The sequence below is a fragment of the Oncorhynchus masou genome, chromosome 3 (genome assembly GCF_036934945.1).
Source record: "Oncorhynchus masou masou isolate Uvic2021 chromosome 3, UVic_Omas_1.1, whole genome shotgun sequence".
In the NCBI taxonomy this organism is placed as follows: Eukaryota; Metazoa; Chordata; class Actinopteri; order Salmoniformes; family Salmonidae; genus Oncorhynchus; species Oncorhynchus masou.
In genome coordinates this window covers 13,635,093-13,662,758 of record NC_088214.1, presented here as the reverse complement: position 1 = coordinate 13,662,758, position 27,666 = coordinate 13,635,093, and the positions used below count along the sequence as shown (strand labels likewise).

Here is a 27,666-nt window from a genome sequence, read left to right as displayed (position 1 = left end):
CAGGACCCAGTTGCATATGGAGGAGTTCAGTTCCAGGGCTGTGAGCTTAGAGGGCACTATGGTATCAAAGGCTAAGCTGTAGTCAATTAACAGTATCCTCACATATGCATCCCTTTTGTCCAGGTTGGTAAGGGGAATGTGCAGTGCAATTGCGTCGTCTGTGGATCTGTCAAGGGGTAGGCGAAATGGAGAGGGTTGAGTGTCCCGAGGAGGGGATGTTATTGATCTTTGACTAGCCTCTTGAAGCACTTTATGATGAGTGCTAAGGGTCAGTAGTCATCCAGCTCAGTTACTTTCCCTTCTTGGGCACAGGGATGATAGTGGACATCTTGAAGCAGATGGAAATAATGGCCTGAGGTAGAGAGAGATTGCACATTTCCGAAAACACAACAGATAGCTGGTTTGCACATGCTCTGAGGGCGTGGTTAGGGATGCTGTTGGGGCCGGCAGCCTTGCGAGAGTTAACATGCTTGCATGACTTGCACACATCCTCCGTGGAGAATGTTAGTCCTGAGCCCTTGTTGTCCTCAAGGGCTCTCCTCGTTAGTCATTGTGCTCAAACCGTGAGAAAAAGGTGTTTCGCTCGTCCGGTAGGGGGACGTTGGTGTCCATGACATGACTGGCTTTCTTTTTGTAATCAGTGGTTGTTAGAAGCCCCTGCCACTTAAGCCTTGTGTCTGACCTGCTGAATTGCTCCTCCACTTTGTCCTGCCACCTTGATCGATCTTCGTAGGCCATCTTTGTACTGTTTAACCAGGACTGCTCCTACTGGGGAGTGCCAATATGTCCAACCAGTGACTTCAAAGCCTCTCAATCACCAATACATAGCATCAGTCATCCAGGGTTTAAATACATCTTTGGTGGCATCATAGTCCTAAGGATGTAAACGTTTGCTATATAAACTGCTTTTAAAGGCAATTATTAGGATGGAGTTTCACCAGGGAACTCTCCCATGAAATCTAAATTAGATCTTTTCCATCAAGACCAAGGGCTGGTGGAAAAGGTGGGGGAGGCAGAAGAGTAATTTAGTCAGTCACACAAGCAGGCTTTTATTCACCTCTAGTGGCAGTGTACAGTTTAGGTAACAGTACAAATGGGCCTTAGTTTAAAAATATACTAAATGTGCATATTAATGAAAGCAAACAAATGATTAGAATACTTATCATATTGAATGAAAACATGCCAATTTTTTTCTGCAGTTATGTATCACACATAAATAGCATAAAACTGCAGAGACAAGCTAGTAGGAGGTGCTACCAGAGTAGGGTCACCCTACTGATAGGCTGACAACTTACTGATTTACTTGGGCATTCTTTGCAGAACCGCAAATCAACAGACTGCATCCAACCTGTTCTGTCCTGTGCCATTTGTTCAAGGTGTTGCCATGACAGTCATACTTCATTTCTTGCCTGGACAAGAATAACCTTTTACCCGTTCCACTCTCCTGGCTTACTGTGTGGAATTAGAGTGCATTCTGATAAGAATCCCACCAGCCCCATATAATAGACTACATTATAAGTATATGAATGTTTTTCGGCCCCACGGTTTGACCACTGTAGGATTTGATTCTTATAAAATGTGCAGTGCCCTTCGGAAAGTATTCAGAGCAGTTGACTTTTTCCACATTTTGTTACATTGCAGCCTTATTCTAAAATGGAAGCCTGTCACAATCCCTACTGTGAAGCATGGTGGTGGCAGCATCATGCTGTGGGGAGGTTTTTCAGCGGCAGGGACGGGGAGACTAGTCTGGATCCAGGCAAAATGAACATAGCAAAGTACAGAGAGATCCTTGATGAAAACCTGCTCCAGAGCACTCAGGACCTCAGACTGGGTTGAAGGTTCACCTTCCAACAGGACAACGACCCTAAGGACACAGCTAAGACAATGCTAAACAATGTTACATTTCGTGTCTCTTAGCAAAGGGTCTCATTACTTATGTAAATAAGGTGATCTGTTTTTTAAATTGTAATAAATTAGCAAACATTTCTAAAACCCTCTTTTTGCTTTGTCATTATGGGGTATTGTGTGTAGATTGTTGAGGATTGTTATTTATTTAATACATTTTAGAATAAGGATGTAACGTAACAAAATGTGGAAATGGTTAAGGGGTCTGAATAATTTCCGAAGGCACTGTATACAGACAGACACACAGACAATCATCAAAACACACAACTCTGGGTTGTATTCATTTGGCACCAAGCAGAAGAAAACTGATTAAAAGAGGGAATTCCAAAACGTTTTCCGTTGGTTGTTCTAATGAATACGACCCTGAAAGCACTGTGTTTAAATTAAATGATTTCACACACACACACACACACACAAAGGTCGTCCATTACATTTTTTAGCTTTAATTGCAGGTCCTTGAGGAAGTCACTGGCCTCCACATTCAGCTGGGGACAGGAAGTGTCCTTAATACATCCATTTACATAGCAGGAATTTGTGTATTTGGTGAAGACTACGTAAAATAACAAATAACTAAACAGATACAGTTTACAGGCTGCAAATATTGTGCAACACCATATGTTAAGGGAACCTAACCTGAAGTTAGTTTGTGAAGTTTGTGACCTTATAGCCTTTAGCTATTATTATTATTATACGACTTCTTGCCACAAGATTCACCACCACAAAGCTTTCAGGATCAGAGAAGACTGTTTGGGGTATATTAACTTCCTGTGTTTGATACTCAGACTTCTTTACCCCTCTCCTGTGTAGCCTATTTAAGAACACAATAATTGTTGGCACAAATATTATTCACACAACATTTATTGGCAGACAATGTACTCTTATGTAGCCCATAGTTTATAAGTGGAACATTCAAAGAGGTTGGGTAGGAATATGATGAATGTAAATGGGATGTATGCCAGTACCCTGGCCTTGTGCCACATACAACACTTCTCTCACCCAATACTAGTGATGAAATGCAATTGGATGTCAGGCCCAAGCCCCTCAGACAGTTAAGCACACAGTACGTGGGCCTGCTGACTGAGGTAGACTGGATTAGTGCAACGATTGTCTGAACAGCCATTGTGCTGAAAAACACTGGCTTCCTCCCAAACCTGCAGGACACACAGATAATAAACACAAGCATAGAAATAGAATCAGAAGACGTTCATCGACTTGAATAGGGATTCCCATTCTCGTGAATATTTCTGAACAAAACAACATTTCTGTGTTTAGGCTTTGGGAATCTACTTTAACTTTTAGTGTTTGGGCATCAATATTGATAATTTGATATCGATAGGAGCAGGGCATATCGTGATATCAGATTATCCTTCCTATTAACCTACATATAAAAAAGCCTAGATGACTGTTCCTGCTTGCAATAAACCTCTCACAGACCTCACAGCAGTTCGTCTTTGCAGAGAGACTATCCACACAGAGTTAAGAGAAGGCATAATCTGATCCAAACGTGAATGGATTTACCTGTCAGAGAGCTGGCTACTAATGAACGATCCGACCAGAACTCCTAGGAAGAAGATCAAGGTGGAGAAAGGAACCTTTCATGCATTATCACACACCCACTCCCACTGTGGTGGAGGGACAATTTGGATCAATTAAACCTGGGATTAGGCTATAAACCTCTAGCTGTGCCTTTAGAACCCAGACCTCTATGCCTGGATAAAAAAAAGTTACAGGATATTTACCTCTAGTTCACGTGTATTTCTCATTGCTGAAGTACCATCCGTCGAGACATCCCTCCGACTCGTTCCCAAATCCAAATGTGGTCGCCATAATGCTGTTGATCATCTTGTATCGGGAACACGTCGGGACCCACCAGTCTCCTCTCTTCCTTAAAAGATATTCCCATGTTCGGGTCTCCATTCTCACTCGAATTGGGGAGTGATAGTTTGCAGCGGTGTTCTGGTATATCGTCGAGAATGACAATGGACATTCCCAGATAGCCATTTGGAATATTGCTCACGCTCAGGAAGACAAATACTGTTTTTGGAATGGACCGAACTCTCACAGGAATGATATGACCTTGTCTTTCATTAGAACGATGGCGCATGAGGGGAGGGCTGCCGTATTGTCCGCTCTTAACCAAACATGCTATTTTGCCATTTTTTTCACGTTGTTCGTAACTTGTTCTGTACATAATGTTGCTGCTACCGTCTCTTATGACCAAAAAGAGCTTCTGGACATCAGAACTGCGATTGCTCATCTCAAACTGGTCGAAGAGTTCTTCTACTACTACTACTGCTCGGCCTCCGACCGCAAGGCACTACAGAGGGTAGTGCGAATGGCCCAGTACATCACTGGGGTCAAACTTCCTGCCATCCAGGACCTCTATACCAGGCGGTGTCAGAGGAAGGCCCTAAAAATGGTCTAAGACTCCAGCCACCCTAGTCATAGACTGTTCTCTCGGCTAACGCACAGCAAGCGGTACCGGAGCGCCAAGTCTTGGTCCAAGAGGCCTTTCAACAGCTTCTACCCCCAAGCTATAAGACTCCTGAACATCTAGTATATAGTCTCGCTATTGTTATTTTACTGCTGCTCTGTAATTACTTGTATCTCTTATTCTTATCCGTATTTTGTTTTTGAAACTGCATTGTTGGTTAGGGGCTCGTAAGTAAGCATTTCACTGTAAGGTAATCGGCGCATGTGACTAATAACATTTGATATGATCAAACTTTTGAACGGTAGTGTATGTGTCTAAAACAACATCACCTTATTTTAAGAATGTGAAATGTCAGAATAATAGGAGAGAGAATGATTCATTTCAGCTTTTATTTCTTTCATCACATTCCCAGTGGGTCAGAAGTTGACATACACTCAATTAGTATTTGGTAGCATTACCTTTAAATTGTTTAACTTGGGTCAAACATTTCGGGTAGCCTTCCATAAGCTTCCCACAATAGCAAAGCACCCCTACAACATGTTGCCACCCTCGTAATTTACAGTTGGGATGGTATTCTTCAGCTGGCAAGCCTCCCCCTTTTTCCTCCAAACATAACGATGGTCATTATGGCCAAACAGTTCTATTTTTGTTTCATCAGACCAGAGGACATTTCTCCAAAAAGTATGATCTTTGTCCCCATGTGCAGTTGCAAACCGTAGTCTGACTTTTATGGCGGTTTTGGAGCAGTGGCTTCTTCCATGCTGAGCGGCTTTCAGGTTGTCTCAATATGGGCCTCGTTTTACTGTGGATATAGATGCTTTTGTACCCTTTTCCTCCAGCATCTTCACAATGTCCTTCTAAAGCCATCATTTTCTGGAATTTTCCAAGCTGTTTAAAGGCACAGTCAACTTAGTGTATGTAAACTTCTGACTCACTGGAATTGTGATAGTGAATTATAAGTGAAATAATCTGTAAACAATTGTTGGAAAAATTACTTGTGTCATGTACAAAGTAGATGTCCTAACAGACTTGCCAAAACTATAGTTTGTTAACAAGAAATGTGTGGAGTGGTTGAAACTTAGGTTGGAGTCATTAAAGAGAGTTTCTGTAAACATCCGACCAACTCTAAATCAGTGCAACCTGTTGAAGATAAAATGGTACGCTTTAGCCCCATGCTATCTGATAGAACGCTAAATTGTAGCTTGTCCTGTCACATGCAAGTAAATCAAACATGTTAAATTGTCTGAAATGCATTGAGCTGGAGAACCCATTTAACTGCTTTTGGTTGCTTATGTTCACCAGTATGGCTCCCATAACTTATAAATGCCTCGAGTTTAGTTGAACCGTCTCAGAGCCCAAAATATGACCTTGTTTTACTCCTTGGTTTGTAAACAATGTAGTTGTAAACACTGTATAGCCTCAAAACATGGTGAAAACTATAATTTTGTTGAGTCATGGCATCTATAGCTTTGTCTAGGAATTTGAGTGGGTACATTTCTGCATCCTTCAGCTGTTTACCAAAACAGCTTTGTTGCAGGGTGGGTGCTTCTACTGCAGGTTGCCCCTTTAAATCTAAAATAGAAAGTGGTATTTCTACATTTCTTAGTATATTAACACAATATAGTTAAGGTTGAACTCCTATTTTAAAAGGGATGGGAAGTTTTGGCTGTGCATTTGGCCAATGACAAGTGTTCCACATTTAACCCACCCACTCGTGAAAATCGAAATAATCAAGTCGTTTTTTGGTTTATTCGCAAACAACCAAGGGGAAAAAAATAAGCAATTTCAATTTTTATTCAGAAAAAGAACTGGCCAAAATGTACAAGGGCCTCTACGCTTTCTGGTTCCGGGTGGAGTGGATTGATCCATTTCCCATTTGTCTGATTTTTTTCTCCATGTATTTTGGGTACAACCAGTAGCTTAAATGTAGCTTGACTCCCCTCCTGAAAAAAATACAAAATAATTTGAAATTGCGCTTATGGTTAATGGCCTACTGAGTATTTAGAACTTATGTCGACCATGTCCTTCGTGTACGTACAACATGAAGTGTGTAGGCTGTACCAGGGCTGCGTTTCAAACACATCAAAGACACACCCTCCTCCACTTACCCTCGCCGTATGCCCTTGGGGGAAGCCAAGCAAAGGAAGTTGGCAACGTAAGACCCTCAGCCCTCCTGCTGAGTTTGCGTCTACAACTCTGTTCACTCCGGGGCCTGAAACACCCCATAATTCAATTTGCGAGGATTGTACATCTGCTAAGAAAAGTCAGCCAAAACTTTAAATCAACATCAATATGGAGAAGACAACATACAAGTGTAAATAAAAACGTGTAAATAAGTTAGAAAATGTGCTACTAATGCACGAAGGCAAACGCTTATCATAAAATTGTTTGGTTAGCTTTTGGAAACATTAGCTAGCACATACAACTTTCCCTACCATCACACTTACACACTAATTTTCGATGTACCTGATATTGTCAGATGGATAGCATTCGATGTCTGCGGATGAGTTGTCTTCTAGCCAAGAAATGAATCATAATTGACTGTAGTACATATAAAGCACACAGCTACTGGTGGTTCCATGATGACTGAACACACAACCATGGGACGAACGAGTGACATTTCTGGACAAGGGCGGTCCATTTAAAATGAAATATTTCTTCCTTTGCCCCTTGCCCCTGTAAGTGTCAACTCATCATAATCCCGTTGTCTACTTAATCTGAGGGTGTCCCTTTGTGTTTGGAATGCAGCCGACTGTCATTCCGTGCTGATCAAAGCGTCTGCGGAGCACCAAGCTACTAAAAAGAAATCTCACACATGGCCAGGAATCTCTATTTTTTTGCCACCGCAAATCGAGTTCGTGGAGAAAAAAATAGATCTGAAATTGTACTGCCTGTGTAACGCCACCGTGGTAAAGTCTCCAAATTTCAGAATTCCATTATGTATCCTGAAATATTTATCAACCAACAGTCATTTTACACTAAATTAAAGATTGATTTTAAAATACCTACACGTGTTGTGGTAACATTTGTATTACTATTTGTGTCTTTCCTATGCACCCGCGGTAACAATCATACTTTGCCATCAATATGCAAATATAGCCTTTGCCCGTCTCACAAGCCTACAGTACTGGTAGTCATTGCCTAGCATATTTATTTATTTATATTTTTTTACCTTTATTTAACAAGGCAAGTCAGTTAAGAACAAATTCTTATTTTCAATGACGGCCTAGGAACAGTGGGTTAACTGCTGTTCAAGGGCAGAACGACAGATTTGTACCTTGTCAACTCGGGGATTTGAATTTGCAACCTTCCGGTTACTAGCTCTAACCACTAGGCTAACCTGCCACCCCATATTGGCAGCTCGCCCAGGGGTCCTCGTCCAGGGGGTCCTTTCCATTAAAGTTTGAGAACTCCTGATCTAGGCCTATCCATCTACCAATTTTATTCTTATTATACTCCTCCACAATATCTTGAACTTGACTCAAAACATGTTTTAGGAGGGTGAAAATAATTTTATTAGAAATTGGTATTACAAAAAAGCATTAAATACATATTAACATGAGTACATTTACATGCACAATAATTAGATATTAAAGGGATTATGGCAGTAGGCAATGTATGGAAATAGTCATGTAGAAACATTACTCTGCTCATCTTAAAAATGGTTTCAGGTCAAAATTGAAGTAAGATTACACCAAATAAAACACCTGCTTTTCAGAGCAATCTTCAGAATTATTAGGACTTTTAAACAATTTCATTGACATTCCAGCAATGCATCTGATTTGTGCATGTGCCAGCACCAGTAGCGCAACCCTTCCTCTATAATGCGCTAGTGAAGTGAGTTCGGAAAAAATTCAATCTTCGAAATAGTTTTCACATACACACTTTATACTGTATGTCCGAACTCGGGCTTTACAAAAAACATGGTTACTGTGGTTACCCGATTTCAGATGTGTCAATCTACACAGGATTATTAGGGAAATCGTTCTTGCAAAGCATGTAGGCCTAAACGTTTTAAAACAAACTATTATATTAAATCTAGCTATCCACAATAATCGTAGTATTGGGTGCATGTAACCGTGCTCAATAATTGTGAGTTGAGTTTCTAGACTCTTGGAACTGCTCAGTAACCATTGCCTTTTAGGCTATTTATTTTGAAAGGTCTGTGTCCAGGTTAACTGTAAACAAACACACATTTTACCTATGCGCCGACATGTGTTGTACTGTTAATCTCTGTGATGGATTTACCATTGATGACCATACAGAACCTTGAGCAACTTCATGAAACCTGTTCCTGTCGGAGAGGTCATCGTTATGGCGCACCTTTGTGACCTCATCAGCCTCGTCCTCGGATGACTCAAGAGTAAGGTCCACAGTGACTACTTCCTTTGACACGGCTCTGGTAGTTGCAGTCACACTACTAGCACTATAGGCCTCTGTTGGAGAGAGAGGAGGTTGAAAGCACAGCTAACCCACGCCCGTATTCTGAATTGAGATCCAATCACTAACTCAAATTTCCTCCTAAGTGTCCCTTTGACATCGTGACTGATTGATGCAAAACCGAGTTGAGACAGCTATTATCTCAACTCTGAATCTATGATCTCTGTTAATCGTCTCACCCATCTTCTCCAATGGTGCCGATGGCTGTGTTGTCCTGCTCACGCCATCTATAACAAACCTCCAAGAGCCGTCAGCCAGGTATTCTACCTCTGTATTGTCCTGAAAGCCCTCCAACGCCAGGATCACCGTCAGTAGCCTGCATATACAGTTGAAGTCGGAAGTTTACAGAAACTCTCTTTAATGACTCCAACCTAAGTGTTTCAACCACTCCACACATTTATTGTTAACAAACTATAGTTTTGGCAAGTCGGTTAGGACATCTACTTTGTACATGACAAGTAATTTTTCCAACAATTGTTTACAGATTTCACTATCACAATTACATTGGGTCAGAAGTTAGCCTACAGTCTTGGCCAAAGATTTTGAGAATGACACAAATTCAGTGTCTTTAGATATTTTTGTCAGATGTTACTATGGAATACTGAAATATAATTACAAGCATTTCATAAGTGTCAAAGGCTTTTATTGACAATTACATGAAGTTGATGCAAAGAGTCAATATTTGCAGTGTTGACCCTTCTTTTTCAAGACCTCTGCAATCTGCCCTGGCATGAGGTCAATTAACTTCTGGGCCACAACATGACTGGTGTTTGTTGGGTTTTGTTTGTCCACCCGGCTCTTGAGGATTGACCACAAGTTCTCAATGGGTTTAAGGTCTGGGGTGTTTCCTGGCCATGGACCTAAATAATCAATGTTTTGTTCCCCGAGCCACTTAGTTATCACTTTTGTCTTATGGCAAGCTGCTCCATCATACTGAAAAAGGCATTGTTCGTCACCAAACTGTTCCTGGATGGTTGGGAGAAGTTGCTCTCGGAGGATGTGTTGGTACCAATCTTTATTCATGGCTGTATTCTAAGGCAAAATTGTGAGTGAGCCCACTCCCTTGGCTGAGAAGCAACCCCACATGAATGGTCTCGGGATGCACTGTTGGCATGACACAGGACTGATGGTAGCGCTCACATGAATGGTCTCGGGATGCTTTACTGTTGGCATGACACAGGACTGATGGTAGCGCTATCTCTCTCAGAATGACCTTGTCTTCTCAAGACTAGGACAAGCTTTTTTCCGGATGCCCCAAACAATCGGAAAGTTGGGATTTATTGACAGAGAAAATGACTTTACCCCAGTCCTCAGCAGTCCAATCCCTGTACCTTTTGCAGAATATCAGTCTGTCCCTGATGTGTTTTCTGGAGCGACGTGGCTTCTTCGCTGCCCTTCTTGACACTAAGCCATCCTCCAAAAGTCTTTGCCTCACTGTGCGTGCAGATGCACTCACCTGCCTGCTGCCATTCCTGAGCAAGCTCTGTACTGGTTGTGCCCCGATCCCGCAGCTGAATCAACTTTAGGAGGCGGTCCTGGCGCTTGCTGGACTTTCTTGGGCTCCCTGAAGCCTTCTTCACAACAATTGAACCGCTCTCCTTGAAGGTCTTGATGATCCGATAAATGGTGGATTTAGGTGAAATCTTACTGGCAGCAATATCCTTGCACGTGAAGCCCTTTTTGTGCAAAGCAATTATGACCGGCACACGTTACCTTGCAGGTAACCATGGATGGCAGGGGGAACAATGATTCCAAGCATCACCCTCCTTTTGAAGCTTCCAGTCTTATTTGAACTCAATCAGCATGTCAGAGTGATCTCCAGCCTTGTCAACACCTGTGTTAATGAGAGAATCACTGACATGATATCAGCTGGTCCTTTTGTGGCAGGGCTGAAATGCAGTGGAAATGTTTTTTTTTGGAGATTCAGTTAATTTGCATGGTAAAGAGTGACTTTGCAATGAATTGCAATTCATCTGATCATTCTTCATAACATTCTGGAGTATATGCAAATTGCCATCATGCAAACTGAGGCAGCAGACTGTGAAAATGAATATTTGTGTCATTCTCAAAACTTTTGCTCACGACTGTACACTAAGTTGATTGTGCCTTTAAACAGCATGGGGAAAAAAATAAAAAAATGTAATGACTTTAGAAGCCTCTGATAGGCTAATTGACATAATTTGAGTAAATTGGAGGTGCACCTGTAGATGTATTTCAAGGCCTACCTTCAAACTCACTGCCTCTTTGCTTGACATCGTGGTAAATCTAAAGAACATCTGCCAAGACCTCAAATAAAATTGTAGACCTCCACAAGTCTGGTTCATCCTTGGGATAAATTTCCAAACACCTGAAGGTACCACGTACATCAGTAGAAACAATAGTACGCAAGTATAATCACCATGGGACCACGCAGCCGCCATACCGCTCAGGAAGGAGACGCGTTCCGTCTCCTATAAATAAACATACTTTGGTGCGAAAAGTGCAAATCAATGGGGACAAAGATAGTACTTTTTGGAGAAATGTCCTCTCGTCTTATGAAACAAATAGAACTGTTTGGCCAAAATGACCATCATAAGGTCTGGAGGCCGAAGAATACCTTGCAAGCCGAAGAATACCATCCCAACCGTGAAGCACGGGGGTGGCAACATTATGTTGTAGGGGTGCTTTGTTGCAGGAGGGACTGGTGCACTTCACAAAATGGATTACATTATGAGGAAAGAAGGGAAATTATGTGGATAAATTGAAGCAACATCTTAAGACAGTCAGGAAGTTAAAGCTTGGTCGCAAATGGGTCTACCAAATGGACAATGACCCCAAGCATACTTCCAAAGTTGTGGCAAAATGGCTTAAGGACAAGTCAAGGTATTGGAGTGTCCATCACAAAGCCCTGACCTCAATCCTACAGAAAATGTGGCCAGAACTGAAAAAGCGTGCGTGATCAAGGAGGCCTACAAAGCTGACTCAGTTTCACCAGCTCTGTCAGGAGGAATGATCCAAAATTCACAACTTATTGTGGGAAGCTTGTGGAAGGCTACCCGAAACGTTTGACCCAAGTTAAACAATTTAAATGGAATTCTACCAAATACTAATTGTGTATGTATATGTGTGACCTACTTGGGAATATGATGAAAGAAATAAAAGCTGAAATAAATCACTCTACTATTATTTTGACATTTATCATTGTTAAAATAAAGTGGTGATCCTGACTGACCTAAGACAGGGATTTTTGTCAGGAATTTTTAAAAACTGAGTTTAAATGTATTGGTGCATGTAAACTTCCGACTTCAACTGTAGCATCACACCACACTTCATTATCATAAATGTCAGTGATGCCGACTTTTGGCTAAGTCTCCGTATCTACAGGGCATTATAATACAGTGTACCACAACTGGTGGCGGATTTACATCCTACAATTTGACAGATTTCTACATTTTCAGCTCAAAAGAAGCATGTTTTCCGTGACCGTGGGATAGGCAACTATAGATTTCACTTTTTTGTATGAAAGGGAGGGAGATGCAGAATAGAGGTGGGGCTGGGATTTGTATTTAAACTTGAGTGGTGTATACCGCTATGTGCATCCTTAAAAATTGTGGGTAACATGGGTTCATGGTAGGCCCATCAAATAATTTAATTTAACATGGGAACCAACAAGTGCCATGGACCCATGGGAAATTGGCATTGAATTGAGTTTAGTTAACCATATCCAATAATTGACTGTCCGTGGGTACAGCTAGTGAGAGGCACATAGTTTACTTTGTTCTGTCAATACAATAATAATGCTATGATAATGAAACCACAGATTACATCAATCACCATAGAGACCAGATAGTCATACAGAGATGCCAAAGGGCAGGGTGCCGGAATTTAAATATATGATACACAATTACCCATCGATAGTTAGCTGGCTGTACGGAACTAGCTCGTGACACACTGGGCAGGTCCAGGTGGGCCTCTTCTCATTCATCTGCAGGTAGAGCGTCCCGTCGAAGCATTGGAGGTGGCCGCACTTACGCCCCCTGCAGGGCACTGACAGACGCATCTTCCCCAGCTTGTAGACAGAGGAGAACAGAGGTGTATTCATTCTGCCCAACAGTTGCAAAACAAAAAAAAAGTTTCTATTGGACAAATGTAGGTAGGTTTTGTTTGCTTCTGTTTAAGAAACGTTTTGCAACAGAATCGGCGGAATGAATACAGAATTTTGTGGGCAGAATTTTGTGGAACGTTCAGATAGAAATATGGTGTGTAGAACACACACCTCTGACAGAACACACACCTCTGACAGTACAAGAAGCAACCATGTCAGCTCTATTCATGACACTTCTATCTGCAGTGTTAGAACATGGCTCATGGTTGAAGATGACCCTGAACACCGATGTACTGCAGGATCAGATTACCCAACCCCAAACCAAACACCAGTCTACTGCAGGTTCAGATTACCCAACCCCAATCTACTGCAGGTTCAGATTACCCAACCCCAATCTACTGCAGGTTCAGATTACCCAACCCCAATCTACTGCAGGTTCAGATTACCCAACCCCAATCCCAACCTTTATTTTACTAGGCAAGTCAGTTAAGAACAAATTCTTATTTTCAATGACGGCCTAGGAACAGTGGGTTAACTGCCTGTTCAGGGGCAGAACGACAGATTTGTACCTTGTCAGCTCGGGGATTCGAACTTGCAACCTTTCGGTTACTAGTCCAATGCTCTAACCACTAGGCTACCCTGCCGCCCCAATCTACTGCAGGATCAGATTACCCAAGCCCAAAACCAGTCTACTGCAGGATCAGTTGACCCAACCCCAAAACCAATCTTGTGCAGGATCAGATTATCCAACCCTAAAACCAATCTTGTGCAGGATCAGATTATCCAACCCCAAAACCAATCTTGTGCAGGATCAGATTATCCAACTCCAAAACCAGTCTACTACAGGGTCAGATGACCCAACCCCAGTCTACTGCAGGATCAGATTACCCAACCCCAATCTACTGCAGGTTCAGATTACCCAACCCCAGTCTACTGCAGGTTCAGATTACCCAACCCCCCAGTCTACTGCAGGATCAGTTGATCCAACCCCAAAACCAACCCACTGCAGGATCAGATTATCCAACCCTAAAACCAATCTTGTGCAGGATCAGATTATCCAACTCCAAAACCAGTCTACTACAGGATCAGATGACCCAACCCCAATCTACTGCAGGATCAGATTATCCAACTCCAAAACCAGTCTACTACAGGATCAGATTTTCCAACCCCAATCTACTGCAGGATCAGATTATCCAACCCACTGCAGGATCAGATTATCCAACCCTAAACCCAATGTACTGCAGGATCAAATGATCCAACCCCAAGCCTAACCGTGACCATTAGATCAGTGTTTCGTAATTCGGTTCCTAGGTACCGAAAGGGGTGTACATGTTTGTTTTTGCCCTAGCACTACACACACACACCTGATTCCACTAATCAAAGGCTTGATCATAAATTGATTAGTGAATCAGGGCAAAAAAGATTGATACATTTAATGCACTAAATGGATTGGACAGTCATAATCAACTTCCTGCCAGTCAGTTCAATTTCTGTTTGTCTGCTGAAGGAATTGTTGCCCTTTGCAGCTGAGGGATAAGTGGCAAACTCTTACCGGACATATAAGGGACACCTGTAGTCCTGTTGTGGTCACCTCACATTCTGGGTCGAAACGCAGCTTCTCTTGGACTACAAATACCAGAGAGCATCAACTCAAACTGGGTGCTAATACACAATATGTCAGTGGTCTTTTTGCACTGTATTTGTGTGCAATAAAGGCAAAAATGGTGTGCGCTTCTGTGTGTTTGCCATACTCACTGCGCTGTCTGCAGAATGTCAGACTCTCCACTGATTGGCTCTTCAGTTGACTGAGGAGGTCTGAGGGGGACAGCACCTTCACCAGGTACACAGCCACAGAGTACCTCTACATAACACATGCTAGATCTTACCTAGGGCAATTCAAGACAACACTCCTCATGCATAGAATACAGAATTGAAAACAAAATCATTAAAATAATGAAAAGGAAGATTACTTACTTTGCTACAGCTCTTCCACCAGACACATAAACGAAATGAGGCGAGGAGGCTGAGAGAAACTGTTGGGGTTATGTTGATGGGTGTACAGTGTCTGTGAATTTCCTGTCCCAGCGCATCGGAGGGACAGTGAAGAATGATTGGTGAAGAGACAACATTCTCAGTTTAACATTTAACAGCTTTTGGTGCTTACCGGTAAGGGTATGTGTTTCTGATTAACTTTGATGGACAGGCATGGTGGGTATTGATCCTCCTCGTACCCAAGACTCTCTGTGAAGCAGAATCTGAAAGAGGTCAGAGATCAGTCAGCCAGCCTTTGGCATAACGGACAGAAGTGGCGACATCATCAGAACTGATGAGCAGGTACATAAGCTCTTGGTTAGTGGTTAGAGAATGTCGTACTCCAGTCCTTTCTAGTGATGACCAGCAGGCTCCTACAGGCTCCATCCTACTCACCTGAGAACCACCTGGACACTCGGCACACCTGGTTGCAGCTCCCTGTGGATACATACACAGATCTCAGAATGAGTGTGCTGGTAGTAGTTTTGTGAACATAAACAATATTATTGTGAGTTTGAGTTCTGTGGGTACATTTGTAAATTCCCTCTGGCTATCTACTCTCATCTGAGTGTGCCAGAGCACAGGACAACTGATTAATTTACCAACACTCTATACTCGTTGAATATTGCCATGTCAGTAAACTTTGGCAAAAAAGCATAATTAAATTGTGGCCAGCAGCACAATTACAGTCACCAACGCTCTGGATAACATGAAAACAACCTAACCAGCTCTGCTAGGGTGAGAAAAATGGTCAGTCAGATGTTCTCGCATTTGTGTCTGGAAGAAGCAAGCAAGCCAGGTAGCTTGGGTGCCGTTGTCAGAATGCTTGAATCAACCCTACTCCTCGGCCAGAGTGTCCAGTGTGCTCTCTGAACACTCAGAAAGCAAAACGCTCTGAATTTATGAACAAACAATCTGACAAAGCTCTGAATTTACAAATATCCAGAGCGCACTGAGCTCACCATGGCACTCCAGAGTGAATTTACAAATGTCCAGAGCGCACTGAGCTCACCGTGGCACTCCAGAGTGAATTTACAAACGCACCATGTGTAGTAAGAAAATGTGCTGACTTGCAGTTTCTGTTCTGCTCCACTTGCTTTGGTGTTAGCATGAGGTTGAACTCCTGGTTTTGCATGTCGGAAAAGAAAGAGCCCACTGGATGGACACACAGGGAGAATCTCAATTGCATACTCCTCGCGTCCATCGCAAAACCCATTGCATGTAAACAGTCAGACGTCCCTTCCCTCTGACTTTCTCAAAAACCCATTGGCGAAGGCGAGGAGAGATGAGGCAAGGCGTATGCAATTTAGAGTCTCCCACAGACAACATCAGTGGGAGAAGAGAAACTGTCATGTCAAACAATCAAACCTCAATCCAGCCCCAAGATTAAGAGATAAATATTCAAGTTTTACTAAGGAAATGATAAGGTCAACCTACCCAGTTGTGTGGGGGGTAGGACTGTCCCCAGGACTTGGTAGAAGGGAAGGGGTACCATCTGGAACAGTCTAGGGTCGTGCGTCAGACGGTTTGTGTGCTGTGTGGGGTTGTGTGATGTCTCCACCACCGGTGCCATGGTCTGCTCCTCCTGGTGGCTTCCTGGAGTCGTCTAGTTGGCATGAGATTGTCAGAAAATATCGAATCAATACACTGCCAGCAACACAATTTTGAGACAGGCAGACTATAAAACAGCAGTATTCCTGTTTCTCCCAAGGTGAGAGAAAAACAGGACTTCCTGATATATATTGGGGGATAATTCCATGTCTGACTGACCTGGATGCTGCCAGGAACTATCTGGTCAGAGTAGCGTTCCTGGTAGAGCTGGCGTACGACTGTGAGCAGGTGAGGATTGCACTGGGTCTGTATAACCCCCACAGCCCTCCCCAGCAGATTGGACTTCAGCCCACTCTTGGTCTGTCCCATGGCAGCCATTAGAGAACGTAATTCTGTGACACGGAGATGCGCCAACAACCTCTACAGGAGAGACAGAGGCACTAAATGAAACTGATTCTACTGATCACAAGGTGACTCTTAAACAAACACTGCAGAACAGAGCACCAAATTGTATTCTATTAATGTCAGTATCACTGCAAGGTGGGTCTGTTGACTTGTTGTCAATCAAGCAGCCAAATGCCTTGTTCAAAATAACTTAGAAACACCAACTTCTGAGTGTTCAAGACAGCTTTGGGAACACCCCCACCCCACACAAAAAAATAATAATAAAAGAGCTTCGACTGGGAAAAAAATCGTTTAACGGTCATCAAACTCGGAATTCCAAGTGGGAAACTCAGGCCACATTCACGTGGTAGTCGAACTAGGAAACTCTGAAATATGACTTGCTAACTCCGCTTCATATGAATCTAAATCATTTTCACGTGTTTCCACAACCGTAGTCTGATTAATCAGGCTGTAATACACAATTCATTGATATATGCAGCCTGAAAATCCCAAATTCGTGTAAATGTTTCTTACAAGTCAGAATATTGAAAACAATTACATTTAAAATGTACTCTACATGTCTGTGGGGGTTGTCCTTCTGCTGCTCTAAATTTAAGACTATGTAGGCATTTGGTTATGTTCGGCTGAGAACTCATTTTACATTCGATATTCGGATTGTAATTTTTTTAAATAGGTGTGGATTGTTCTCCATCCTCTCTTGATTCAGAATATACTATGTCCATTATCTAGGCATGCTTGGTTCAATAGATATTGACGAAAGAACCAAATATCCCGTATAAAACTATTTTTACCTGGTTACCTAACCCCTAACTACATCTCTTAAAAAGTCTGGTCAACAATACTTTCCTGTGGATATTTTTGTCTCAAATTTTAAATCAGTAGAAGGACAAACCGCACAGACAACCTGTATAGTAAGTTTACATTTAATTTAAACATGCTGGCTTGTATGGAACATTTACACAATTTTGCACACGTATCAGGCTGTATATACCAATTAAGTGTATTACAGCCTGATTAATCAGACTACCATGAGCGCTGCTTGTTTATCTAGAGAATTTATTGACCGAATGCCAAATGTTACTTACAATTGCTTCTGCTATGTCCCCAGCCATCTGAAATGACTTTAAGATTGGAAGAGTGACACCGACATATCAGAAAAATGAACGGTAAATCAACACATCAGGTGCACTTGATTGATTGGCTCGCCACGTGTGTCAACGTCCGTCGAGATGTTGGTTGTGTTCCCCTGCTCAGAAGTTGCTTGCATCAACCATCCAGGTGTTGTAAGATCTGGCAGAAGTCAGCAACGCCTGGGCAGAACAACATGCCCGAGTCATCGCGTTGTGGGCTGCATTCTGCTGCAGAAGTTGCATGCATCAACCATGATGTGCAGTTGACTCGAGAGCTATGATTCATTTTTCAGAGTGACTCGTTTATTTTAGTCGTTCGTTTGACCTGCTGGCATACAATGGTTGAAGCACGAGTTTCCGACTTGTAATTCCGAGTTGGATGACCGTTAAAAACGATTTTTCAAGTCGAGCTCGTTTTTTCACCGAGTTCACAGTTGTGTTGAACGCACTGAATTCGGGGTCGGAGATGTCCAATGCCGCGTCTCCGACTTTCGACACCAGAGCGTTCAAGACAACTGAGAAGTCCGGAAAAAAACGAGCTGCGACTAAGAAATCGTTTTCATCCAACTCGGAATTCCAGCTCGGGAATTTAGGCCTCTTTCTAGTGCTCCGACTGTCCGACCTGAAGATCACTGACGTCATGATTTGACCTCGTATTTGTCCGAGTTCCCAGTTGTCTTTAAAGCACCACTAGTTCCGAGTTGTGAATATGAATATATTGTTTATATTTTGAAATAGTTATAGGCATGACTAATCAACTTCACTATGTATTGCCAAGCGCGTAGCCTAGTGATTAGATCGTTCGCCGATAACCGAAAGGTTGCTGGATCGAATCCCCGAGCTGACAAGGTAAACATTTGTCGTTTTTAAATGTAATCTATATTTTAACTAGGCAAGTCAGTTAAGAACTAATTCTTACTTACAATGACGTTCTGCCGTCAAGGCAGTTAACCCACTGTTCTCAGGTAGGCCGTCATTGTAAATAAGAATTTGTTCTTTAACTGACTTGCCTAGTTAAATAAAGGTTACGTTTAAAAATGTAATGTTAGACTGGTCAGAATATTTGGAATATACATATTATATATAGGCTAACATACATTTTCTGCATACACGTTTGATTGCCTGTAGGCCCTATTAAAATAGTTACGCTTACGTAATCAAAATAAGCATATTTTTATTTAATCACCAAGCCATTGGTGCTTGCAAAATTTAAAAGACATGGTTGATTGGATCTGTAATCTCATGTAATTTCAATGTTATAAATGTCAATGTACATGTCAATGTACACTCTGTGATTATATTTATGAATGTTCAGAATAACATATTCATGTTAAAAACGAAAAGCTTTGCTCCTTTCAGCAGCGGGTCGTTAGGAACCACTAGATGGCGCCAGGTCATTATAAACGAAGTGGCTGATTGCGCCGTAACGATTTCCATCATACACAATCTCTATAAACCATTTCATTAACCTATATTTTTGTCCACTACCCTCAGTAGACTACAGAAGACAAGGAACTTCTCATCACATTGAAAAATATTTTTATAATTTTGTATATATATCAGTGCCTTTGGAAAGTATTCAGACCCCTTGACTTTTTCAACATTTTGTTAAGTTACAGCCTTATTATAAAGTGGATTAAATAAATACAAAACATCAGCAATCTACACACAGCACCTCATAATGATAAAGTGGAAACAGGTTTTTAGATTTTCTTTTAATGAATAAAAAATAAAAAACAGAAATACCTTATTTACATAAGTATTCAGAACCTTCACTATGATACTCTAAATTAAGATCAGGTGAATCCTGTTTCCATTGATCATCCTTGAGATGTTTTACAACTTGATAGGAGTCCACCTGTGGTAAATTCAATTGATTGAACATTATTTGGAAAGGCTACACCTGGCTATATAAGGTCCCACAGTTGACAGTGCATGTCAGAGCAAAAATCAAGCTATGAAGTCGAAGGTATTGTCTATTGAGTTCCAAGACAGGATTGTGTTGAGGCACAGTTCTTGGGAACGGTACAAAAAATATTGTTTAAAAAAACAGTTTAACATGGCGCCGGAGAAGAAGGCTGACGTTTTACGTGTCCCCAACCAATTGTGTGTTTTTTAAAGTTTCTCTGCGTTGTTTGTAACAATTTTCAAACTTATTTGTCCATAATGTTGCCGCTACCATCTCTTATGACCGAAAATAACTTGTGGATATCAGGACTGCGATTACTCACCACGGACTGGCAGAATCCTTTTTTCCCTTTAATGAGTCTGACGAGCCAGACGTGAATCATATACTGCTCTCCCGGGAACATACCCAGATCCTTGTGATTTGCGTGAAGAGAAGGCGGAGAAAAAGGGTCCGTCGTAAGCGATTGAATAAACCCCCACTTCCTTCCATTCTGCTAGCAAACGTGCAATCTTTGAAAAATAAAATAGATGATCTACGCAGAAGATTATACTACCACCGGGACATTCAAAACTGTAAAATCTTATGCTTTACTGAGTCGTGGCTGAACGACGACATTATCAACATACAGCTGGCTGGTTATACGCTGTACTGGCAGGATAGAACAGCGGTGTCTGGTAAGACAAGGGTTGACGGACTATGTGTTTTTGTAAATAACAGCTGGTGCACAATAAAGGAAGTTTCAAGCTATTGCTCACCTGAGGTAGAGTATCTCAAGATAAGCTGTAGACCACACTATCCACCAAGGGAGTTTTCATCTGTATTTTTTGTAGCTGTTTACATACCACCACAGACAGAGTCTGGCACTAAGACCACATTGAATGAGCTGTATTCCGCCATAAGCAATCAGGAAAATGCTCACCCAGAGGCGACGCTCCTAGTAGCCGGCGACTTTAATGCAGGGAAACTTAAATTCGTTTTACAAAATTTCTATCAGCATGTTAAATGTGCAACCAGGGGGAAAAAACTCTTGACCACCTTTACCCCACACACAGAGATGCATACAAAGCTCTCCCTCGCCCTCCATTTGGCAAATCTGACCATAATTGTAGCCTCCTGATTCCTGCTCCAAGGCAAAAAATTAAAGCAGGAAGCACCAGTGACTCAATCAACAAAAAAGTGGTCAGATGAAGCAGATGCTAAGCTACAGGACTGTTTTGCTAGCACAGACTGGAATATGTTCCGGGATTCTTCCGACGGCATTGAGGAGTACACCACATCAGTTATTGGCTTCATCAATAAGTGCATCGACGTCGTCGTCCCCACAGTGACTGTACGCACATACCCCAACCAGAAGCCATAGATTACAGGCAGCATCCGCACTGAGCTAAAGGCTAGAGCTGCTGCTTTCAAGGAGCGGGACTCTAACCCGGAAGCGTATAAGAAATTCTGCTATGCCCAGGACTAAGATCGAATTGTACTACGCTGGCTCTGACACTAGTTGGATGTGGCAGGGCTTGCAAACCATTACAGACTACAAAGGGAAGCACAGCCGAGAGCTGCCCAGTGACACAAGCCTACCAGACAAGCTAAACTACTTCTATGCTTGCTTCGAGGCAAATAACAGTGAAACATGCATGAGAGCACCAGCTGTTCTGGAAGACTGTGTGATCACGCTCTCCGCAGCCGATGTGAGTAAGGCCTTTAAACAGGTCAACATTCACAAAGCTACAGGGCCAGATGGATTACCAACTGACAAGTGTCTTCACAACATTTTAAACCTCTCCCTGTCTGAGTCTGTAATACCATCATGTTTTCAGCAGACCACCATAGTTCCTGTGCCCTAGAACACAAAGGTAACCTTCCTAAATGACTACCGTCCCGTAGCACTCACGTGTGTAGCCATGAAGTGCTTTGAAAGGCTTGTCATGGCTCACGTCAACACCATTATCCCAGAAACACTAGACCCACTCCAATTTGCATACCACCCCAACAGATCCACAGATGGTGCAATCTCTATTGCACTCCACACTGCCCTATCACACCTGGACAAAAGGAACACCTATGTGAGAATGCTATTCATTGACTACAGCTCAGCGTTCAACGCCATATTGCCCTTAAAGCTCATCACTAAGCTAAGGACCCTGGGACTAAACACTTCCCTCTACAACTGGATCCTGGACTTCCTGATAGGCCGCCAACAGGTGGTAAGGATAGGTAACAACACATCCGCCATGCTGATCCTCAACACAGGGCCCCCTCGGGGCTGCGTGCTCAGTCCTCTCCTGTACAACAACATCTCCCTCCACATGGTCAAGGCAAAGTAGATGATTGTGGACTACAGGAAAAAGAGGACCGAGCACACCCCCATTCTCATCAACGGGGCTGCAGTGGAGCAGGTTGAGTGCTTCAAGTTCCTTGGTGTCCACATCACCAACAAACTAACATGGTCCAAGCACACCTTGACAGTCGTGAAGAGGGCAAGACAAAATATATTCCCCATCAGGAGACTGAAAAGATTTGGCATGGGTCCTCAGATCCTCAAAAGGTTCTACAGCTGCACCATTGAGAGCATCCTGACTGGTTGCATCACTGCCTGGTATGGCAACTGCTCGGCCTCCGACTGCAAGGCACTGCAGAGGGTAGTGCGAATGGCCCAGTGCATCACTGAGGCTAAGCTTCCTGCCATCCAGGACTTCTTTAACAGGCAATGTAGGAGGAAGGCCCTAAAAATTGTGTGTAGATTGATGAAAAAACAAAGAATTGAATTCATTTTAGAAAAAGGCTGCAACCTAAAATAATGTGCAAAATGAGGGGATCTGAATACTTACATACAGTACCAGTCAAAAGTTTGGACACACCTACTCATTCCAGGGTTTCGCTTTATTTGTACAACCTTCTACATTATAGAATAATAGTGAAGAGATCAAAACTATGAAATAACACATATTGAATCATGTAGTAACCCAAAAAGTGTTAAACAAATCAAAATATATTTTAGATTCTTCGAAGTAGCAACCCTTTGCCTTGAGGACAGCTTTGCACACTCTACTCTTGACATTATCTCAACCAGCTTCATGAGATAGTCACCTGGAATGCATTTCAATTAACAGGTGTGCCTTGTTAAAGTTAATTTGTAGAATTGCTTTCCTTAATGCGTTTGAGCCAATTAGTTGTGTCGTGTCTTTGGCTATGCTGGATTAAGTGATATGACATGCTATTCTATGAAATAATTTCTCCATAATTAATAATACCTGATTGAGCTAATCATGTAAATGTAATTAACTAGAGAGTCGGGCACCACAAAGTAATATTTATAGAGCTGTTATCTTCCGAATAAACTCTTAAAGACCTAGTAATATTTTACATCAATAGCAGTCAATATTAATCGTCATCTTAATTCAGTCTCATCTGAAAGTTGTAAATTCTTGGTTATCTGCACAAACCCTGGCTAACAAGTTGAATCAGCAATTCAAAATGGGGTTTAATTACTTATTTACTAAATACCTAACTAATTACACAGAATTACACATACACATATTTAAATCATAACTTGTTTACAAATTACATCATAAAGGAAAACGTTCCTAGCGGGTGGAACAGATATGACAGCTTGTTACACAAAAAAAAGGGCTGGGTTTGAGTGAAAGAGCGGGAAGACTGAGGAACAAAGGGCGAAGCTGTGCTATTGTAAATACCGTATCTTATGCATTCTAAATTACCACCCATTTGGAAAAGGAAAATGCAATAAATATTTACTTTGAGCTGCGCTTCAGTAGGCTGGTGATAGATGGAAGGCTGTGTTGTCCAACAGAGTCCTTGGTCCTTTGAAGAATGTCTCTGCTGGTAAATTGAATACGTTGTAGTAACGTTGTTGTGTGGTAGATGGGATACTCTGTCTGTTCCTTCCTAACCCTCGTTTGCATCTCCTGTTGCTAACTCAATGGCTAGGAGGTATCACTTCTGTAGTGAATAAGAGTTCATACCATTCGCAACCAAAGCTCACGCTGATGTTGGCTTCGTTCTGTAGTTATTATCTGAACCATTCTGACATCGGACCGTCGTCCTCACGTCCTCGGAACAGGAGGTTATGTTGTCATCAAGGGCTTATATTGGAAGGGAGGAGGAGGGCGTGTTTGAAAAGTTTTATAGCCCATGTTCCTTCACAGGGGCGGACCACTGATTGAGCAGAGCCCTATCTTATGAAAACCCAAATCTTACATTAAATTTTTTAGTAGCTACTATCTTGTCTCATCGCTACAACTCTTGTACGGGCTCAGGAGAGACAAAGGTTGAAAGTCATGCATCCTCCGATACACAACCCAACCAAGCCTCACTGCTTCTTAACACAGTGCCATCCAACCCAGAAGCCAGCCACACCAATGTGTCGGGGTAAACACCATGCACCTGGTAACCTTGGTTAGCGCGCACTGCACCCAGCCCGCCACAGGAGTCGCTGGTGCACGATGAGACAAGGATTTCCCTACTGGCCCTAACCCGACGACGCTAGGCCAATTGAGTGTCGCCTGACCTCCCGGTTACGACAGAGCCTGGGCGTGAACCCAGAGTCTCTGGTGACACAGCTGGCGCTGCAGTACAGCGCCCTTAACCACTGCACCACCCGGGAGGCCCCAAATCTCACATTTTTGAAGCTAAAATCACATTTCATCCCATCACTAATAATTTCATATTCAAACATTTAAATTGAACAACAATTCCATGTGAATCCGATAACTCTGATGTGTAGACTTTACACTGTAGAGTTTATGTCATCTTATCATTGATGAGAATGTCTCAGATGACAATGACATCATATTCATTAAGTTCAATTGGTCGGATTACCAGAATATAGTTCATTTCCCCCCACCTTCTCTATGATAACCAAAGGGTTTGCAAATGTAACATCAGTAGGGTAGAGAGAGGAAAAAGGGGGGGGAAGAGGTATTTTTGACTGTCATAAACCTACCCCCAGGCCAACGTCATGACAGTTGTGTTGTGACTGTCACGGCCGTCAAATGAAGTAGACCAAAGCGCAGCGTGGTGAGCGTACATTTTCCCTTTTATTAGGATGATGACGTGGGACAAAAACAACCGTGCCGCTTAAGGACTATGTGCCACAAACAAAGTTAACCCCCCACACTTAAAGGAGGGAAAAGGGCTCCCTAAGTATAGTTCCCAATCAGAGACAACGATAGACAGCTGTCCCTGATTGAGAACCATACCTGGCCAAAACATAGAAATACAAAATCATAGAAAAAACAAAACATAGAATGCCCACCCCAAATCACACCCTGACCAAACCAAATAGAGACATAAAAAGGCTCTCTAAGGTCAGGGCATAATAGTGACAAGGTGATATACAAAAGATAGCCCGATTTGGTAAAAGACCAAGTCCATGTTATGGCAAGAACAGCTCAAATAAGCCAAGAGAAACAACAGTCCATCATTATTTTAAGTGCAGTCACAAAAACCATCAAGCACTATGATTAAACTGGCTCTCATGAGGACCGCCACATGAAAGGAAGACCCAGAATTACCTCTGCTGCAGAGGATAAGTTCATTGGAGTTACCAGCCTCAGAAATTGCAGCCCAAATAAATTCTTCAAAGAGTTCAAGCAACAGACACATCTCAACATCGACTGTTCAGAGGAGACTGCGTCAATCAAGCCTTCATGTTCGAATTGCTTCAAAGAAACCACTACTAAATGACACCAATAAGAAGAAGAGACTTGCTTGAGCCAAGAAACACAAGCAATGGACATTAGACTGGTGGCAATCTGTCCTTTGGTCTGATGAGTCCAAATGTTATATTTTTGGTTCCAACCGCCGTGTCTTTGTGAGATGCAGACTAGGTGAACAGATGATCTCTGCATGTGTGGTTCCCACGGTAAAGTATGGAAGAGGAGGTGTGATGGTGTGTGACGGTGTGGGGGTGCTTTGCTAGTGACACTGTCAGGGATTTATTTAGAATTCAAAGCAAACTTAACCAGCATTGCTACCATAGCATTCTGCAGTGATACTTCATCCTATCTGGTTTGCCCTTAGTGGGACTATCATTTGTTTTTCAACAGGACAATGACCCAACATACCTCCAGGCTGTGTAAAGGCTATTTATCCAACAAGGAACAAGGATAGTGATGGAGTGCTGCATCAGATGACCTGGCCTCCACAATCACCCGACATCAACCCAATTGAGATGGTTTGGGATGACTTGGACCGCAGAGTGAAGTAAAAGCAGCTAAAAAGTGCTCAGCATATGTGGGAACTCCTTAAAGACTGTTGGAAAAGCATTCCAGATGAAGTTGGTTGAGAGAATGCCAAGAGTTTGTTAAGGCAAAGGGTGGCTACTTTGAAGAATATAAAATATATCTTGATTAGTTTAAGTTTTATATAAGTTTTATATTTTGATTAGTTTTATGTGTTTTTTCATAGTTTTGATGTGTTCACTATTATTCTAAAATGTAGAAAATAGTCAAAATAAAGAAAAAGCCTTTAATGAGTAGGTGTGTCCAAACTTTTGACTGGTACTGTACATACATGCGTACACTGAGTGTACAAAACATTAAGAACACCTTCCTAATATTGAGTCTCCCTCAGGACAGCCTCAATTTGTCGAGGCATGGACTCTACAAGGTGTTGAAAGCGTTCCACAAGGATACTGGCCTGTGTTGACTCCAATATTTCCCACAGTTGTGTCAAGTTGGATGGATGTCCTTTGGGTGTTGGACCATTTTGAAACACACAGTAAACTGTTGAGTGTGAAAACCCCAGCAGTGTTGCAGTTCTTGACACAAACCAGTGTGCCTGGCACCTACTACCATACCTATTTTGTCTTGCCCATTCACCCTCTGAATGGCACACATACACAATCCATGTCTCAATTGTCTCAAGGCTTAAAAATCCTTCTTTAAACAGTCTCTTCCCCTTCATATTAACTGATTGTAGTGAATTTAACAAGTGACATCAATAGCTTTCACCTGGATTCACCTGGTGTATATGATTCACTCAGTGTATATGATATGGTTATATATGTTTTTATAAACTGGGTAGTTCAAGCCCTGAATGCTGATTGGCTGATAGCCATGGTATATCAGACTGTATTCCATGGGTATGACAAAACGTTTGTTTTTCCAGCTCATAACAGCAGTAAGGCACCTCGGGGGTTTGCGATATATGGCCAATATACCACGGCCAAGTGCTTTGTCCAGGCACTCTGCGTCCAGGCACCTTAGCCGTGGTAAATTGGCCATATGTAGCCTAGTGGTTAGAGCGTTGGACTAGTAACCAAAAGGTTGCAAGTTCGAATCCCTGAGCTGACAAGGTACAAATCTGTCGTTCTGCTCCTGAACAGGCAGTTAACCCACTGTTCCTAGGCAGTCATTGAAAATAAGAGTTTGTTCTTAACTGACTTGCCTAGTAAAATAAAGGTAAAATTAAATTTTTTTTTATATATATATACCACAACTCCTCAGACCTTATTGCTTACATAACCTTTGGGGGGAGCTGTAGTCCAGGTAGTCATCACTGCTATGGCAGCCCGCTGTAGGTCATTTCTGTACCACCCCCCCCCCTTCGATCCTTCAGTCAATGTTGGCGTTACCATGGTGACTGCTCTCTGCTCAGCGCCATAGCAATGCCCTATGACCCTGGAGAGGTAACCTTTGGCCTGAGGGTCATCAGCAAGGATCAAAGGGGTCAGCACTGGCCAGAGGGGCAGTTAGAGCACTTCACTGAGTGGCTATCATTTGCCCTGGCGATAGCCTCGTCTTTATAGTTGGAG

The 27,666-nt window shown here is 42.4% G+C and overlaps 1 protein-coding gene across 1 annotated transcript; it reads right to left on the bottom strand.

Moving 5' to 3' along the window:
• Positions 1-289: 289 nt before the first annotated feature.
• On the bottom strand, positions 290-18,064 carry LOC135519006 (E3 SUMO-protein ligase PIAS4-A-like). Its single transcript, XM_064944042.1, has 14 exons — positions 17,936-18,064; positions 16,665-16,865; positions 16,332-16,500; positions 15,965-16,049; positions 15,291-15,332; positions 15,028-15,118; positions 14,838-14,939; positions 14,619-14,724; positions 14,416-14,489; positions 12,667-12,827; positions 8,959-9,095; positions 8,663-8,775; positions 2,970-3,056; positions 290-352 (listed from the first exon to the last, which is right to left on the bottom strand). The coding sequence occupies exons 1-14, from the start codon at positions 17,960-17,962 to the stop codon at positions 290-292; spliced, it is 1,458 nt and encodes a 485-aa protein (XP_064800114.1). The 5' UTR covers positions 17,963-18,064.
• Between the last annotated feature and the right edge of the window lie 9,602 nt (positions 18,065-27,666).